The sequence below is a fragment of the Cryptomeria japonica genome, chromosome 3 (assembly GCF_030272615.1).
Source record: "Cryptomeria japonica chromosome 3, Sugi_1.0, whole genome shotgun sequence".
NCBI classification, from domain to species: Eukaryota; Viridiplantae; Streptophyta; class Pinopsida; order Cupressales; family Cupressaceae; genus Cryptomeria; species Cryptomeria japonica.
In genome coordinates this window covers 42,522,157-42,537,950 of record NC_081407.1, presented here as the reverse complement: position 1 = coordinate 42,537,950, position 15,794 = coordinate 42,522,157, and the positions used below count along the sequence as shown (strand labels likewise).

Sequence of the window (15,794 nt, the reverse complement as noted above, 5' to 3'; positions counted from 1 at the left end):
ACACTTGAACAGTGTCTCTACTGTATTCTATAGATCAAATTTGTCCTGCGTGCTTCAGCCTTGAATTTCTTCCATTTAAAATATCAGTCAATTTTAAAGTCTGATCAGAAGTATTGGAGTGTCTATTAGAAATTACACCATCTAGTAGTAATTGTGACTGGATTTAGAGGAGAGGCTTTGGTCCTATATTGCTCTAGGAAATAACATTAAGATGTACAAAGTGCTGCTGGCAATTGAAGCAAAACATATACCTTTTGCAAATATAAAACCCATATTAATGGGAATTCTAACAGAACGAAACAATAATAAGAGAATCTGGCAAACATAAATACTTTATTCAATCACCTACTGAGTGAAACATGCAAAGAGGTGAATATCTTGACACAAAATCCAGACCTACAATTTGGAAAATCTGTTTAATTTTGTTCAATGATTACCATTGACAAAACAGACTATTGAAGTACTAGACATGTCTTTGTTTTCACCTTAACAGCAAAGTTTTTTACAAACTCATCAACACAAAATCCTGCACACATGTTTTCCTCCAAAATAATGCGGACAAAACAGCGGGCCTGTTTAAAAAGCTCCACTGTTAAAGGGTTCAGATTAGGACAGCCATGCATGTATAGAGAGGAAAGTTTAGGGCATCCACTCCTGAGAAAAAGCAAACTTCTATTGCAGAAATGTCTGCAGCGATTAACATGAAGGATCTCTAGGTTTCTACAGTTCAGGGCAACCTCTTTCCAACCAACCACAGTCACCTGTGGACAAACTGCCAAATTCCATTCTTTCAATAAAGGACAGCCCCTGGAAATCTCGATTACAGCTGAATCATCAAGTGTACGACACATCCTTGTGTGCAAAAATTGCAAATTAGAGCATGCCATGCCAATGCAGCTGAACCCTCTTGAGCCAAGATCAATCAAATTCCGTGAGTGTGACAGGTTCAAATATTGAAGAGAACTACCATTAGGAATCGCACACAGACCATCATCTGTCAAGCGGCATGAATCTGCATCTAGATACTGAAGAAACAAGCACTTCTTAAACCCAATTCCTTGTATGTTTTTACAAAATGAGATATTAACAATCTTAAGCCCCAAGCATCCTTCCCCAAGGGCTGCAATGCCTGAATCAGAGACATTCGCACAGTATGAAAGATTTATTATTTCTAAATTTGGACAGCTTCTTGCTACATGTTCAAGACCAATATCACTAATATTACAACGATAAAGGCTCAAAGAAGACAAGCCTTTAGAATTGTTGCAAATATGAGATAGACCATCATCTGTGATGCTGAAGCAGCAATCAAGTAAGATACTTTTCAACTTCAAACCTGCTGATGGAAACAAGGCAAGGGCTGAATCTGAAATTTCAGTACAACCAACCAATGAAACTGAAATAAGTGCAGGAAAGCGATCAAGAAGCTTGGAGAGATATTTTGTGCAATTTGGAGCTGACATATCACGAAACTGAAATTTTATCGAACATCGGGCTTCATTCTGAATTTTCAACCAGCGTTGACATGTGAGGCCAAATGCATCTTGATCGGCACAATGCATTAAAAATCTGACAACATTTAAAAGGCATTCATTTGGAAGATCATCTATACATGTTTCCCCTCTTAATTCATATATAGAACAAATCCCATCATTATCCATTCCCTCAAAGCATACAGGTTCCCTGAAACAGAACATGCCAAACGAAAATATCAAAGAAACCTGTACACAAGTTCACTGCACATGCCCAAGCATGTTTATAGAACAGCAGCTCAACCACGCAATTCCATAGATGCCACCAAAGTTATCTGAACAGATGATCACTGAAGCTATAAAGTAAATAGTACCAAAGATTGATTAACTCTAAACTTAACTTGTAAAAGACAGTAGACAATACTTGCAGCCCCAACAGAAATAATACCATCTGCTAAAAGAAACATCTTCTCAAACTAATATCCACTTCCAATGAAAATGTCTTTACAAAAACTGTCCTTTTGAACACCATGAATAAGCAAAAGCTTAAATGACTAATGGCGCCAAATTAGAAAACGGTAAATCTGAAAATCAGAACAGGTTAAATGTATCCCCCAGTGGATTAATATTGGGTGCCCCTTTTTCATATGTAAAGACTTAAGCTCTTAGGCCTCTCGAGCCAATTGAGGCACATCAGTTTCATCTGAAGGTTGTAGTGCCCGAATCTTGATATTGAATTTTTTCCGACCAGGAGTTCCACTGCTTGAGCTTGAATCAGAACTATCAAAACCACATGGAGATGCACGATCTTCATAGCCATAGCCAATAAATGTTCCACATTTTCTACAGAGAAGTTTGGTCCTCATTCGACAAAAACCACAAGAATAGAGAGCACATTTAACTTCATCAACCTGAGTGAACCTGCTCAAATCAATGGACAGGAATGAAATGATGCCTTTCTTGATGGCCTTGCGATACTCTGAACCGATGTTAGAAGTGATACGGTTTGATGAGCACAGATTTAAAGGATATCCGCAAGAGCCACAGCTGCAAAGTTAAATAAATAGAAAGATGTTGATCTCGTCAAAGTGAAAGCTCATGAAAATAAATTTCAAACATCATGCTTAATAACAAAGGATGGCTCCACTTGACTCTGAAAGCAGAAGCCAAACAACTTGTCAAAACATGCAGTATTACAAACAATAAATGTTTTTATAACATTAATTGAATACATTAAAGAAGACATTTTATTATTTATTTCAGAAAATTCATGTCATGATTCAAGAAGAAAGGTAATTAGAAAAAAAACTTCAATTTTTTCTTTATGACTACAATATTTGGATTTTGGAAGCTGATCGAAATTGGCAAAACTGAATTATTGATCTCCCCTATTTTTTATATCTTTTTGAGAGAAGCATTCCATGAAAACGGAGTTTGCAATAAAACTATCTTAATATTGAAAACTATCTTAACGAAGAAGAGATATTATTATTTATTTCGGAAAATTCTTATGATGATTTAAGAAGAAATGGCATTAGAAAGAAGCAAATAAAATATTACCTTTATGACTACAATATCTGGATTTTGGAAACCAACCAAAATTGAAAAATACTGAATTATTGATCTCCCTTATTTTTTGTTTCTTTTTGAGAGAGGCGTTCCAAGAAGACAGATACTGCAATAAAACTATCTTAGTCATGAACACTATTAAATCAGTTGGTCATCCATCAATATGAGACTCAATTTGGTAATAAACTATCATCTGTCTAAAGATAGGTGAGGACAGGTAACATTTATGATTTATGCTAACACTTGGTGTCAAATAACTGTGTTTATATTGATCGGTTCTAAATTAAATAAGCAGCTAATACACAAACTTTGTTTTTAGATATGTTAATCATTCAGCTTCTATGTTCTCTTCATCAGTTTTTTCTTGTACAATCTGAGAAGTTCAGTGAATATAGAATTTTGCATGGGTTTATAAACCTGCGCTTTGCCATGTTTCTGTCCCTTATTTCAGGATTATGATTATAATGGACAGAGCTAGTCTTTGATTTATAGGGTAAGAGCTCCTCTGATGTGATGCTCTAGTTGAGTAGCAAGGGAAACATATGAAGGTGACGCATGTGATAGCTCTTATATAACCAATGGTTGTTCTGTCAGCCTTTTCATGGAGACTGCTACTTATCCTTATCATATCATGTAAATAGATCCCCACTTTAATTATCATTAAAAGTTAAAACCTCATATGTACATATGTATTCCCCAGTGATGAACGTAAACATATGCACAAAGAAATGTCCTTGAGCCTGATTCTAGGACTGGGAATCTAAATAGGAAAAGAAGCCCTCTTATGGCTAACAGAAGCACAAATCCTTGCGAGTCAAGGATTCTGGAAACACCATACAAACACATATTTATATTGAAAGACAGAATAAGGATCTAAAAAAACGTAAGATGCTGTATCTTCTGATCCTGAAAATTAGAGATCCTAACAAATGTATACACAAAGTTAAAATTGTAAAACAGAAAATGTACGCAAGAAACACTGACTTAATAACAAGCCTTATCACATTCTGGTACCATCCCCAAACCCACACACACCAAATTTCCAAAGTCAAAGAAAACATAATATCCTGCTAGTTAATCTTTCCAGAAACCCCCAAAACACACATTTAGATTAAGGGAAAATATGAACTTAGAAAGGAGGCACACTTATGCGGCTATGCCTATTGATGCTGAAAACTTAATAACGTGCACATGAAATAAAACCACAGTTCAAATTATTGCTAATGTGGCAATCTAAACTTACATGCAAATGGAGCATAAACTAAGGCAAACTGGTAGTAAGATTTTTATTATTTATTTATGAAACTCTTAATCTTCGATCAAATACTAACCCAAACCAACCACAATGCCTGAGCATAAACCTCAGCTGCAAAAAAATTTCCAGCAGGAGTTACACACAAATCATCAGAGTCAGTTGATCCTGATGATCTGGCCATTACATTTAATTGCAGGACTCAACCAAGACCTGCAAAACTGCAAATGTTAAAATCTACATTACAAATCGGCTAGATATAGCCCCATTTCCAGGTACAAGTTGTACCAGAGTTGGGCACAGTTAAATTTTTTCATGTTGCAATTTTAACTCGAATCTGTTGAATCCAAGTCAGTGTCGGGCAATATTTTATTTCATTTTTAAATTTTGTGACAGATGAAACCCTTGTCCATAAACATCCACATTATTTCACATTTCATGTGCTCAACAAACATTTGCAGGAAAAATGCCCGTCGTGATTTGCCTAGATTCTAGGGCAAACTCATGTATATGCCATGTTAAAAACCAATCTGGGTGCCTACTTTAATAGATTTTTTACAGTAACATGTAAGGCCAATCCTAGAATCTCTACCTGTGCTGCAAGTTCTATTTTTAACATGGCATAATGTAAATTTCAGTATTACGAATCTATGATTTTAAAATTAGATATTTTAAATTGTTTCACTTCCCACACATTGTTAAGTTTTTCGAACAATGTAAATTACAAATTGTTTCAATTTTTCAATATCTATCATGACATTTAAGTTTTGACAAGTTGATAGTTGATACCGAATTAGTATACTATATTTTAAATTTGTACTATGCATGGTAGCAACATGCTTGATATGTAATATTCTGAGCTTAATTCATGTTTTAGGCTACAAATATGTATATATTTATAATAAGTCTTTTGTACGGACAGAAAACCTACCCAGTTCCAATTCAAATTATGATTCCGATTTGGTAGGTTGGGATAAAATTCTAAACAGATTGATGTCTACATGACTCGTGAGCAGCTTTACTATATCCAATTGGGTATTGGCTGAAAAGTAGCAGTACCTACCTGAGTCACTGCCATTCTATCACAGTGAGCGCAAATTGAAACATCAACATAAGATAACCAGCAGTGGCTTTCCCAGATTGAAAAGAGAGCTTGGGCAAGAAGGTGCTATGAAAATTCAATGCAAGCAATAATGCACAAAACAACTTCTATACATCTCTCAGATGAAGAAACTCCCCAGCAAAACACCTTGTTTACGCACATTAAGGCTCAATAATACAATAATAGTAAAATCCAACATCTTCAAAAGATTGAGATAAGCAAAAAGATAGGGACAAACAGGGGTGGGGATTTTTTATTATAAGGTTGCAGGTTAAATCTAAACCTAATCAATCTGATGCAAATACTGAGCTTTTCACTCACAAAAAACAAAGGTTATGTTTTGCGTCCCACTACAGTTTTTATTTATTTGCTCAAAAAAACTACTATTTAAACTTTAAACCCACAGATAATCATGTCATATTTGGCAAAAAACCAATAGTAATAGCATTTAATTCAATCCTGATTTGCAAGTTATAATCAAAACTAACCAATCTGTACAAAATATTGCACCGTAAAATTTTATAAAAAAAAGATTGAGCTACACCAAAAGATTATTCAAATAGTAAAATTTAAATCCAGACATTCAAGGCATATTTTTAGTTCAAACTTTAATTTCAATAGGGTTAGGGGTTTTTTAATTCTTGACTTGCAAGGCAAGTTAAAGCTATTCGATCTCACAAAATCAATGTGCTTTACAAAAATATATTTCTGCCAACAAAGAATCAAGGCAATATTTTTGTAGGAAGATGATAGAGATAGAGCTTCTCAATTTTTTAAATTCTTGAGTTGCAGAGCAAGCTAAAGCTAATCAACCATACAAAAAAACCGTGCTTTATGATTAAATAACAAACCCACGAAAAAGCAAGGTCAATTTTTGGTTGAAAAGCCACTTAGATTGGATCTCCTTAACTTTTGACTTGTATGATAAACTTGAAAGTAACAAAACTCAAATCTGACAAAATCACTGAGCTTTGCTAAAAAATAATAAAAACATGCACAGAAAATAAGTTATAACAGTTATAAGTATAACACCACTTAGGAAGCCAAGAATAATCAATTTTTCAGTAGGAAGCCAATTGGGCTTGAGCTTCTTTGTTTCTTGACTTGCAGGGTAAACTTGGCACTAATTAATCTGACAGAAAAACTGATCTTATACCAAAAATTAATAATTCAGAACCCAAAATATTAAGACAATTTTTCAACAGGGATCCAAAAGGGTTAGCTTTTTACAATTATTGAGTTCCGGATGAAAGCTAAACCAAGCCAATCTCACAAAAACCATTAATCTCAACAGAAAATAACCAGACAGCTACAAATTAAGGTAGATTTTGTTAGGGCCCATTAATGGGCCTCGGTGGGTTGATCCATCTGACAAAGTAGTTGAAAAGACTGAGGGGATGAAACCCGGAAGAGGGATGGATCAAGATAAATTTTGATGGGGCCTCGAAGGGCAACCCAGGTCCATCCGGGGCAAGATGTGTTGCTCGGGATTGTGGTGGAAATATATTAGCATGGAGTGTACAGATGCTTGAGGGAACAAACAACAAAGCCGAAGCAAAAGCAGCTTTGCTCGCCATAAAATTGGCAAGCAAACTCTCGGCTTCCAATATTCACCTGGAGGGCGAATTGCAAATAATTGTCAATGCTATCACCAAAGGAGAGATGCAAATGCGGAAATTGAACAAGATCATTAAAATCTTTAGAGATAAGCTACATTCATTTCAAAATTTTAAAACATCTCATATTAAGAGAGAGGAAAACAAGGTGGCAGACAATCTGTCCAAGTGGGCGGTAAATTTATTGTATGACAAAGAGAAGGAGATTTGGGACGATCTCCGGAGGTGGCCATCGAGGATGACGGTGTACAGAAGCAGCTACTCCACATTGAAAAGACAAAGCATTGAAGGCGGTGCCCCTCCCAAGATGCTCGATGGATGTGAAGAAATATAAAGGTGGTGGTAGGTTGTAATTGCATTTCATTGTGGAAGCCGGTGGTGAAAGGCAGAGAGTATTCTTAGAAGTATAGAGACGAACTTCTCTCTGCAAACCACAAAGCAAATGATAGCTTTTGGGGGAAAGATTTCTGATGATAGCTTTTGGGGGAAAGATTTCTGATGATAGACAGTGGAACATATTCAAAATCAAAGATCCTATGTTCCTCTAAGTGGTGAAGATGATGCTAGGCGAGGAATTTCTGAAGGCAAGGTATAAGTATCGCACCAACATACATATAGCATCTTTGTTTCTGGCCTGGTTGTAATGTCCCCACTTTGAAATAAAATTTAATAATAAAATTAAAATATTAAAAAATAAATTAAAATATAAAAGAACATAATTAAAATTTAATTAAGTTAACGAATGGTCAAAAGACATAAAATGAAAAGTTGCAACTCCCTCAAACATGAGATATTAAAGGGAGAAAAGAACCTCATTTGAAGGGGGATAAATTGGGAAATCAGAAGTGCAGATCTGATTGTGGAAGGTTGTGTCCCTTTCAAAGGGCAGAAATAATGAAGAGTTGCACTCTTTCAAAGGGTGTGTCTCTTGCTAAAGGGCATACATGATGAAGAGGTGTGACCTCTCCCTCACATGGAGAGATATAAAGGAAAGGAATCAGTTGGAGAGAAATAGACAGCACTCAGAACTACATCAACATCACAGGCCGATCAGACTTAAAGACATAGCCCTTCAGAAACTCACACTGAAACTGACTAATTGCTTATAACAGCATGCGGTTATGATTACCAGAGAATTTCTTATGCAGATAGAAAACACACACAAATAGATTAACATGCAGGTTTTATACAATAGACAGCACTCAGAACTACATCAACGTAACAGGCGGATCAGACTTAAAGACATAGACCTTCAGAAAGTCACACTGAAACTGACTAATTGCTTATAACAGCATGTGGGTATGATTAACAGTGAATTTCTTATAAAGATAGAAAACACATACAAATAGATTATAAAAGCTGCATGTTTATCTATTTGTATGTGTTTTCTATCTGCATAAGAAATTCACTGGTAATCATACGTGTATAAAACCTGCATGTTAATCTAATTGTATGTGTTTTCTATCTGCACAAGAAATTCACTGGTAATCATACCCACATGCTGTTATAAGCAATTAGTCAGTCAGTGTGACTTTCTGAAGGTGTCTTTAAGTCTGATCTGTACATCAACGTCAAAGGCGGATCAGACTTAAAGACATAGACCTTCAGAAAGTCACACTGAAACTGACTAATTGCTTATAACAGCATGTGGGTATGATCACCTGTGAATTTCTTCTGCAGATAGAAAACACATACAAATAGATTAACATACAGGCTTTTTATATATATATACTGAACAATCATAATGGTACTGGATATAGATATTAAAATAACAAGTAGACTTTAGACAAATGATAGATTCTGGTGGTATAACATGTTTGATTCTGGTAATGAATATGTGAAAGGGATGAATATCTATACATTGATAATGAACGTAACCACAGTAATTACTTGCATGAGAAAGTAGAGAAGAGCAATAAAGGGGAATGTTGAGGACTCACTACCACCCATGGACAGTCAAGGACACATCGAACAAGAGGGGCAAAGGATTCCACTCTTGGGCCTAGGGTTGAGCAAGGACACCCTATTGCAAGATCTTTCCTACACACTCATGTGGGTTAATTATTGGGGGTTAAGGATACTCAAACGTGGGAAGGAGGGTTAGCATGATGAAGGGGAACATTGTATAGGGTACCACATCATTCCCTATCTGCATCTTTGCTACATTTGGGCCCTTGAGATTAGTACATGACATGGAAGTATTAACCAGACTTATATGGCATAAGTGTATTTCTCTAAATCTCTGATATGGATATATTATATGTGTTTATACATGCATACATGTATTGCTATCTAACTTGACCGCAGACCCTAAAACAGGTTTAAATTATCTCGTCTTTAGATAAGGATTTTATCTATAAATTTATTATGTTCTCTTTATGTGGAATTTGTGAAAATCAGGGCAAATTACAAGACAATCCAAAAAGGGAACATTACACTGGTGCTTGGAACTGGGCAATAAGGAAGAGGCGCACTGGCTCATGAACCGGTGTGTAAGAGATGAATGGTGTTGGGAAGTTGGGATTTTCATTGCAATTGCCAAACCAGGCAAGGGCTTTGTGGCACCGAGATGAGATTGGCTCCACGTTACACACCTCCGCTGCTACCCTTCCTCATCTGGAGCACATCATGTGACAAGGAGGATGGCAGGCTGAGGCTCAAATCGGCTGGAGTTTTGTGGAGGAATACCTTCGAGAAAGAGAAGCACAGGAGAAGAAAGATGGTGGTGAGGAGAAACAGGCAGGAAGAAAGCAGGTGAAGTTCGAAAAGCAGGACTACTGGAATGGATGGCAACAGGAGCAGTCAATGAAATAAGGATAGCAGATATGTTGGTTTTTGAAATAGATAGTCTATGTTGATAATAATATGTTAGTATGAATGATACAGGAAGGATGTATATGATGTAATATTGGAAGGACTGTAGATTTTTGGTTTTTGGTAGCAGTAGAAACTTTGTAGATAGGTAGATTTTGTTAGTAAGTCAACGAGATAGTGCTTTTTAAATTCTTTATTCGCACAGAAAATTTGAAATTACTAACCAATCTGTATGAAAACATTGATCTTTCTTAATCCGTGATTCAATGCCATAAAAAATCCACGCAAAATTTTGGAAGGAATCCAAAAGAGTGAAACGCTACCTAGTTCTTAATTTGTAGGTTACATTACAAATCTCACCAAAAAGTGTTGGGCTTCATCAAAAACCGTATTTCAACCCACAAAAAATAACGGTAAACCTACCAAATCTTAAGGACATTGACCTTTACCAAACAAAAATTCAAACCCACCGAAAATTGCCAAGGTCTAGGATCTTCTTAACTTCTTGAGTTGCAAGAAAAATAAAAAATTAATCAATCTGAAAAAATATGGAAATTTACCAAGAAACATTCCAAACATGCAAAAATTAAAAATATGGAAATTTACGTTTCTTGGTAAAAACAGGATTGAGTTATTGTACTTTCTGACCAAATCTGTAGGAATCCAACAGTATTGAGTTAGTTTAATTCTTGACCTACAGGATAAAAACTAAACCGAATCCGTCCAGGAAAAACAACATTAACTTTAAGCTTTACCATAAAACACTAGTTCAACCCACTAATTATTTTGGCAACTACTTGCAAGAGATCCGATAGAGTAAGGCTTTTTAATTCTTCAGTTACAGGGTAGAACTACACCCAATTAATCTGACAGAAAAAAACATCGAACTTCAGAAAAAAAGGAAATTGAATCCACGAAATGTCAAGGCAATTTGTTTGTAGATAGCCACTTGGCATAAGATCTTTTTTTATCATTGACTTCACAGGGTAAATGGAAAACTGATCAACCCGACAAATACAATGAACTTTACCAAAACAATAATTCAAACCCTTTTCGGTAGGAAGCCAATAGGTTCAGCGCTGTGTCAGATTCTTGATTCTGAACGTAAAGAAATACCTAATCAATCTAATAAAAGTACTGAGTTTTACACAACACTGTTTCAATACTCAGAAAGAATGAAGACACCTTTTGGGAAAAAGGTGAATTTGGTCAGGTTATTTTTAAGTTTTGGTTTGCAAGGCAAACACTAAACCTAATCAATCTCAACAAGTTCACTGAGATTAATCAAAATCATTAACACCCACAAACATTGAATTATACTTAATCAGTCTGACAAAGAAAACATTGAGCTTCCCCAAAAAATAATTCAAAGCCACAAAAAAACAAGGAATAATTTTCAAAAGACGCAAACAGAAATAGGGCTTCTCAGATTCGTGTTTTACAGTCAATCCGACCATAAAAAAAGACGTTCAGATATTATCAACATGAAACATTAATACCCACAAACAATCAAATCTCCACTTCTGTTCAAAAAGTATCCAATGGCAGATTTTTGCAGGTAAAACACCAAATATATCAAGAAAACAAGATTTTTTCCGAGTATGATCTAAATCTATTTGAACAGAAAAAAATTGCTGCTTGCCTGTAAGTAACATCTGCCTGTGACATACTGGAGGCGTATCATGAATCCATTCAGAACAAGGTGTTGTTAACCTTCAACTCAGATCCACCCTTTCTCTGCGATATTACCTCCAGTTAACGTTTTAAAAAATGAAAAAGAAACAGAAAGGACAAATAATATTCGTCTCGTCTAGGCTTAGATTACCGTGTAGATGTAATAACGGACTGATGACATGGACCGAAACAAATGTGACTAGTAGATTTCGACTTCCGCTACAATGAGGGGATGATGACGTGGACAAAAAAGGAATGAAAGATTAGAATGGGTCCTTTGATGGTGACAATATGATGAGCTAAAAAATTGATTGATTACTCTGATTTAAAGAATTTTAGTATAAAATCTAGTTTTTTTTTGGGAATGTTTATTGAATTTAGCATTTTAACATAGTTTAAAATCTATCTATTTGATTTTTAATAGTTGTCTTTGTAAGACTAGATCATAAGTGTGGTTTCGTTTATAGTTTCTAAATTTCAAATTCTTATTGTTTAAGGTTAGAAATATCAAGTCTTCATTATCACTTGTTCGTCGAGGGCATAAAAAAAAATTAATTGTGTGTCTAAGGTTGTGTATTTAAAGATATTGTCATAGAACAATTTCAAATAAAAATCAATTGTGAACTAGAGCTCACAAAGTATTGAAGAAATAGAGTGTTTCTCCTTTGGTGGGGATTAGTTAATAATCTTCATTTGCTTGCATCAAGCATCAACAATAATCAACATTCATTTTCAAAGCACACTATAAATGCATATATCAAACATAGCGACTCACCTAGTTGCATCAAGCTTCAATAACATTCAATTATCAACTAAATAGCATCCATTACCACTCCTCGCACCAATGTTCATCATCACCATCTATCTCTCTCTACTATTATTAATTCAATCCTAGGGGTCTATCTAAGGGTTAAGAAAGTTGCACATTTCGCACTCACATAGCAAGCTTCCAATGATGCTCTTGAGCATCAAATTGTTTCCTTGCATAGAGACATCTACATTAGGGGAGCACTTGAACTACAAGTACTGAACTTTCATTTCTTAAAGGAGAGAACTGACATTTAAATGGAAATGTGTCAATTGGATTGCATTGCAACCATGGTCATATCCCAATCAAATTATTGGATCTCACTCATCTTAGCTCTCTTGTCTCGAATTTGATATGAATCTATAGATATCAGGTCAAGTTATAATTGCATTATATCAATTGAAGTCAACCTTGCATTACTTTCAAGGTAAACGAATTAACCTCTCTCATTTTATCTCAATGTGTCTAATATTTGTCTTAGCTAATCCATCGCAATTATTTTAGGCTTGACTCTTTAATGTATCGAAGGTAAATTGTATTGAAAGGACGTGCATATCTCATGAGATTATATTCTTTATTTTTTCTAAGTTTCAAATTTGCGTGTTTTGGTTCTTACCAACAATTTTTAGATTTGACTGTCGTTGTGCATTTAATGTTTTCTGTAGGATCTATCCCTTAATCGATTATGGCTTTGTAGATACCCAATTGTGTACTTTTTATTGTTATATCTTAATCATGGATTCCCATAAAACTTTGTCCTTAGCCTCCATTCATGCATGTATCAAGGATTTCAGTATATTCTTGCAATTTGTTGTGTCTAATCTTTTGATCCTTGGTGATATCATACCTTTCTATGACAAGGATGGTGGTACATGTTCCATGGATATGGTACTTTAATTTTATGTGATGTTTCATCATCCTTCATGGAGCTTGTCACTATTTTTTCTTATATCTTAGATGCATTCAATTCACTAGTGATTTGTAAACTAAGTGAAATATTCTCAAATAGTTGACCACCAACAAATTTTTCAATGTTACTTCTCATAAACATCTCCTAGTTCATAGCTTGAGTTTTTATTTTATTCATACACTTAGCATACATGATTTAATATACTATATTTATGAGAATGGCACAAGGATAAGCAAGAGTCGTGAGGAGCATATTAGAGAGAGGTCGATTCACCTTGTATGAGGGTTCGAGTAGGGAATGGAGGAGAGATGTAATGTAGATGACATCTCAGGAGGTGATGCCCCCATTTGCAATAGGGACAAACAAAAATTTTATTGGGGTGGAGGCATGGGAACTATCAATTTTTTAGGGAAGATTAGGGAACAATAAGCACAAAGAAACCGTGGGAAATTAGAAATAATAGACCTCAAATGATCTAGAAAAGTGGTTATAACAAGGAAGAGAGATCCAAAGTGGGGCATGGCATGTTGAAAATTCCTTGAAGCGAGACCATTGTTGTCCAATCAAAAACCCTGGAGCCCAACAAGGGGAGATTGGAAGAAAGGACATTATTTGCCAAATGGGCTAGTTGGTAGCCCTCTAGAAGAAAAATCATCAACTGGTGGAAGGAAAATTGGGGTAAATGGAGTTAAGGTTAGGGAAATCACAAATGGTTTCTTTAAAATATAATGCAGAACATCAGATTTATAGGAAGAGGTCATGCAGGGAGGTCCGCTAACGATGGATGATGTGGGTTTCTTCATTAAGGAGTGGAAATCAAACTTTGACCCGTTCACACAAAGTATGGGTAGGACTCCGATGTGGATAAGATTATACAATTTTCCCATTGAATATTAGAGAAAAGAGGTGTAGAGCTTAATAATCAAAGAGTTGTGTTCCTATGTAAAAAAAAGATGAGGAAATGGTGAAAGGGGAGTGTAGATATTTTGCTAGAATATGTGTGGTAATTGATTTAAACAGAGGTTGCTAGGAGGAACTAGAGATCTTAATAGATGCAAGTATGTTGAAACATTGGGTAGAAATTTAAATATCAAAGGTCAAATGGAAATAAAGTTGTAATAGGATCTTGTTCAGATCGAACAAAAAAGTAGCTCCACCTAAAATCTAGGGCAAGGTAGGCTTAGAGGATACTATTGAGTTTGAAAAGAGGTTAACCAATCTAGCTTGGAGATCACCAAAATTATCTATGAAAGGAACAAGGAGCTATGAAGTGGTAAAGGAGATTCAAAAAATAAGTGCTTCAAAGGAGGAATCTCAAAAGGGGAGAGAAGAGGAAATCATGGAGGACATAGATTTTCCTACATTTGAAGCAACAACGAGCAGAAATAGAAACCAAATCATGGTGATGATTAAGTTAGCCAGTATTACATTGCCAAAAAGTTGAGAAGAGCAACAGATCTATGTAGATACAAAGGATATTCCAAGGAGTAGTCTGAAGTCAATAAATGCAAAGATTGCAACTGCATTGGAGGTGGTAGGAGAAATCCAAGAGGATAGAGATTGTTTTTCAATAAATGTTTCAATTGAAGGAGCTTGCACCCACATTATTAATAATATTGTAGTAGCCCTAGAGGTAACTAGTGGTCTATTTGGGATCACTAATAATCAACATTACACCCAAGGGGAGGCAAAATCGGATCAACACTTAGATTTTCACATTGAAGAGTAATATCTAGGAATCATGGAAGAGATAGGGGAGGATTTGAGGACTGGTAAAAAAAGCCTTGGATAAGGATGGGGACATAATGGATCCTTGTAAGGTTCCAAAGGAGTAGGCCATCAAACAAAAGAAGCCCACTAAAGTGTCTCTAGACTATGGTGAAAAGAAGAAGACAATGAGGAAGACAAACCCAATAAAAGTACAACATGATGTAGATACATAAGGTCAAGTCAAAATAATGAGGCTGTTGAGATTAGGGAAGAGAGCTCCCATTCCAAGGGGCCATGAGGACCATAAAGTGGAATGTTAGGTTTTAAGCCCCTAAGAAGTATTGATTAGTCAAGCATCAATTGGAAACAATATAAGTAGGCATATCCTTGAACCAAGAGACTATGTTAACCAACATTGATGGAGAACATATCAAGAGGAGATTGAAGATGTGGTAGAGAGAGTGGGTGAACCTTTGGGGGATTAGTCACACTTTGGAGGTCAAAATCGGTAATGGGGGAGAAATTAGCAAAGAATAGGCAATGGTCAAGTTGTAGGGTAAGGAGTCTAAACTATAATCTTTAGAACTCATTTTAACAAACATTTATGGCCCTATGACATGTATCTGAAAAAGGGAAACATGGGTAGAGATTGATCAGTGACTTTTAGCCTCGTCAAACGATTTCCACTTTTTAGGAGGGGATTTTAATACAATTGTACACAACAATGATAAAAAGGGCGAAATCCAAAGAAAATTGCAATCCCAAATTGACCTTGAAGATTGGGTAGAGAGGAACCAATTGATCAAAATTTAGTTGAATAACAAAACCTACACTTGGACAAATAGGAGGTTAGGATTCAACAACATA

General features: G+C 35.5%; 2 protein-coding genes across 2 annotated transcripts; both read right to left on the bottom strand.

The window, feature by feature from the left end:
• Positions 1-311: 311 nt before the first annotated feature.
• Positions 312-1,697, bottom strand: LOC131033249 (F-box/LRR-repeat protein 12). Its single transcript, XM_057964423.2, has one exon. The coding sequence runs from the start codon at positions 1,695-1,697 to the stop codon at positions 453-455; it is 1,245 nt and encodes a 414-aa protein (XP_057820406.2). The 3' UTR covers positions 312-452.
• A 230-nt stretch (positions 1,698-1,927) lies between these two features.
• On the bottom strand, positions 1,928-11,643 carry LOC131033259 (uncharacterized protein At4g08330, chloroplastic). The gene is made up of 2 exons (XM_057964437.2): positions 11,468-11,643; positions 1,928-2,519 (listed from the first exon to the last, which is right to left on the bottom strand). Exons 1-2 carry the CDS (start codon positions 11,491-11,493, stop codon positions 2,138-2,140), a joined length of 408 nt encoding a protein of 135 aa, XP_057820420.1. The 5' UTR covers positions 11,494-11,643; the 3' UTR covers positions 1,928-2,137.
• Between the last annotated feature and the right edge of the window lie 4,151 nt (positions 11,644-15,794).

Excerpts from the sequence above, each read along its gene's own strand:
- LOC131033249 (XM_057964423.2), bottom strand. The coding sequence starts at position 1,697 with ATGTTCTGTTTCAGGGAACCTGTATGCTTTGAGGGAATGGATAATGAT.
- LOC131033259 (XM_057964437.2), bottom strand. The coding sequence starts at position 11,493 with ATGTCACAGGCAGATGTTACTTACAG. Across the intron at positions 2,520-11,467 it reads CAGGCAGATGTTACTTACAG|CTGTGGCTCTTGCGGATATC; the intron begins GCAAGCAGCAAT and ends TTAACTTTGCAG.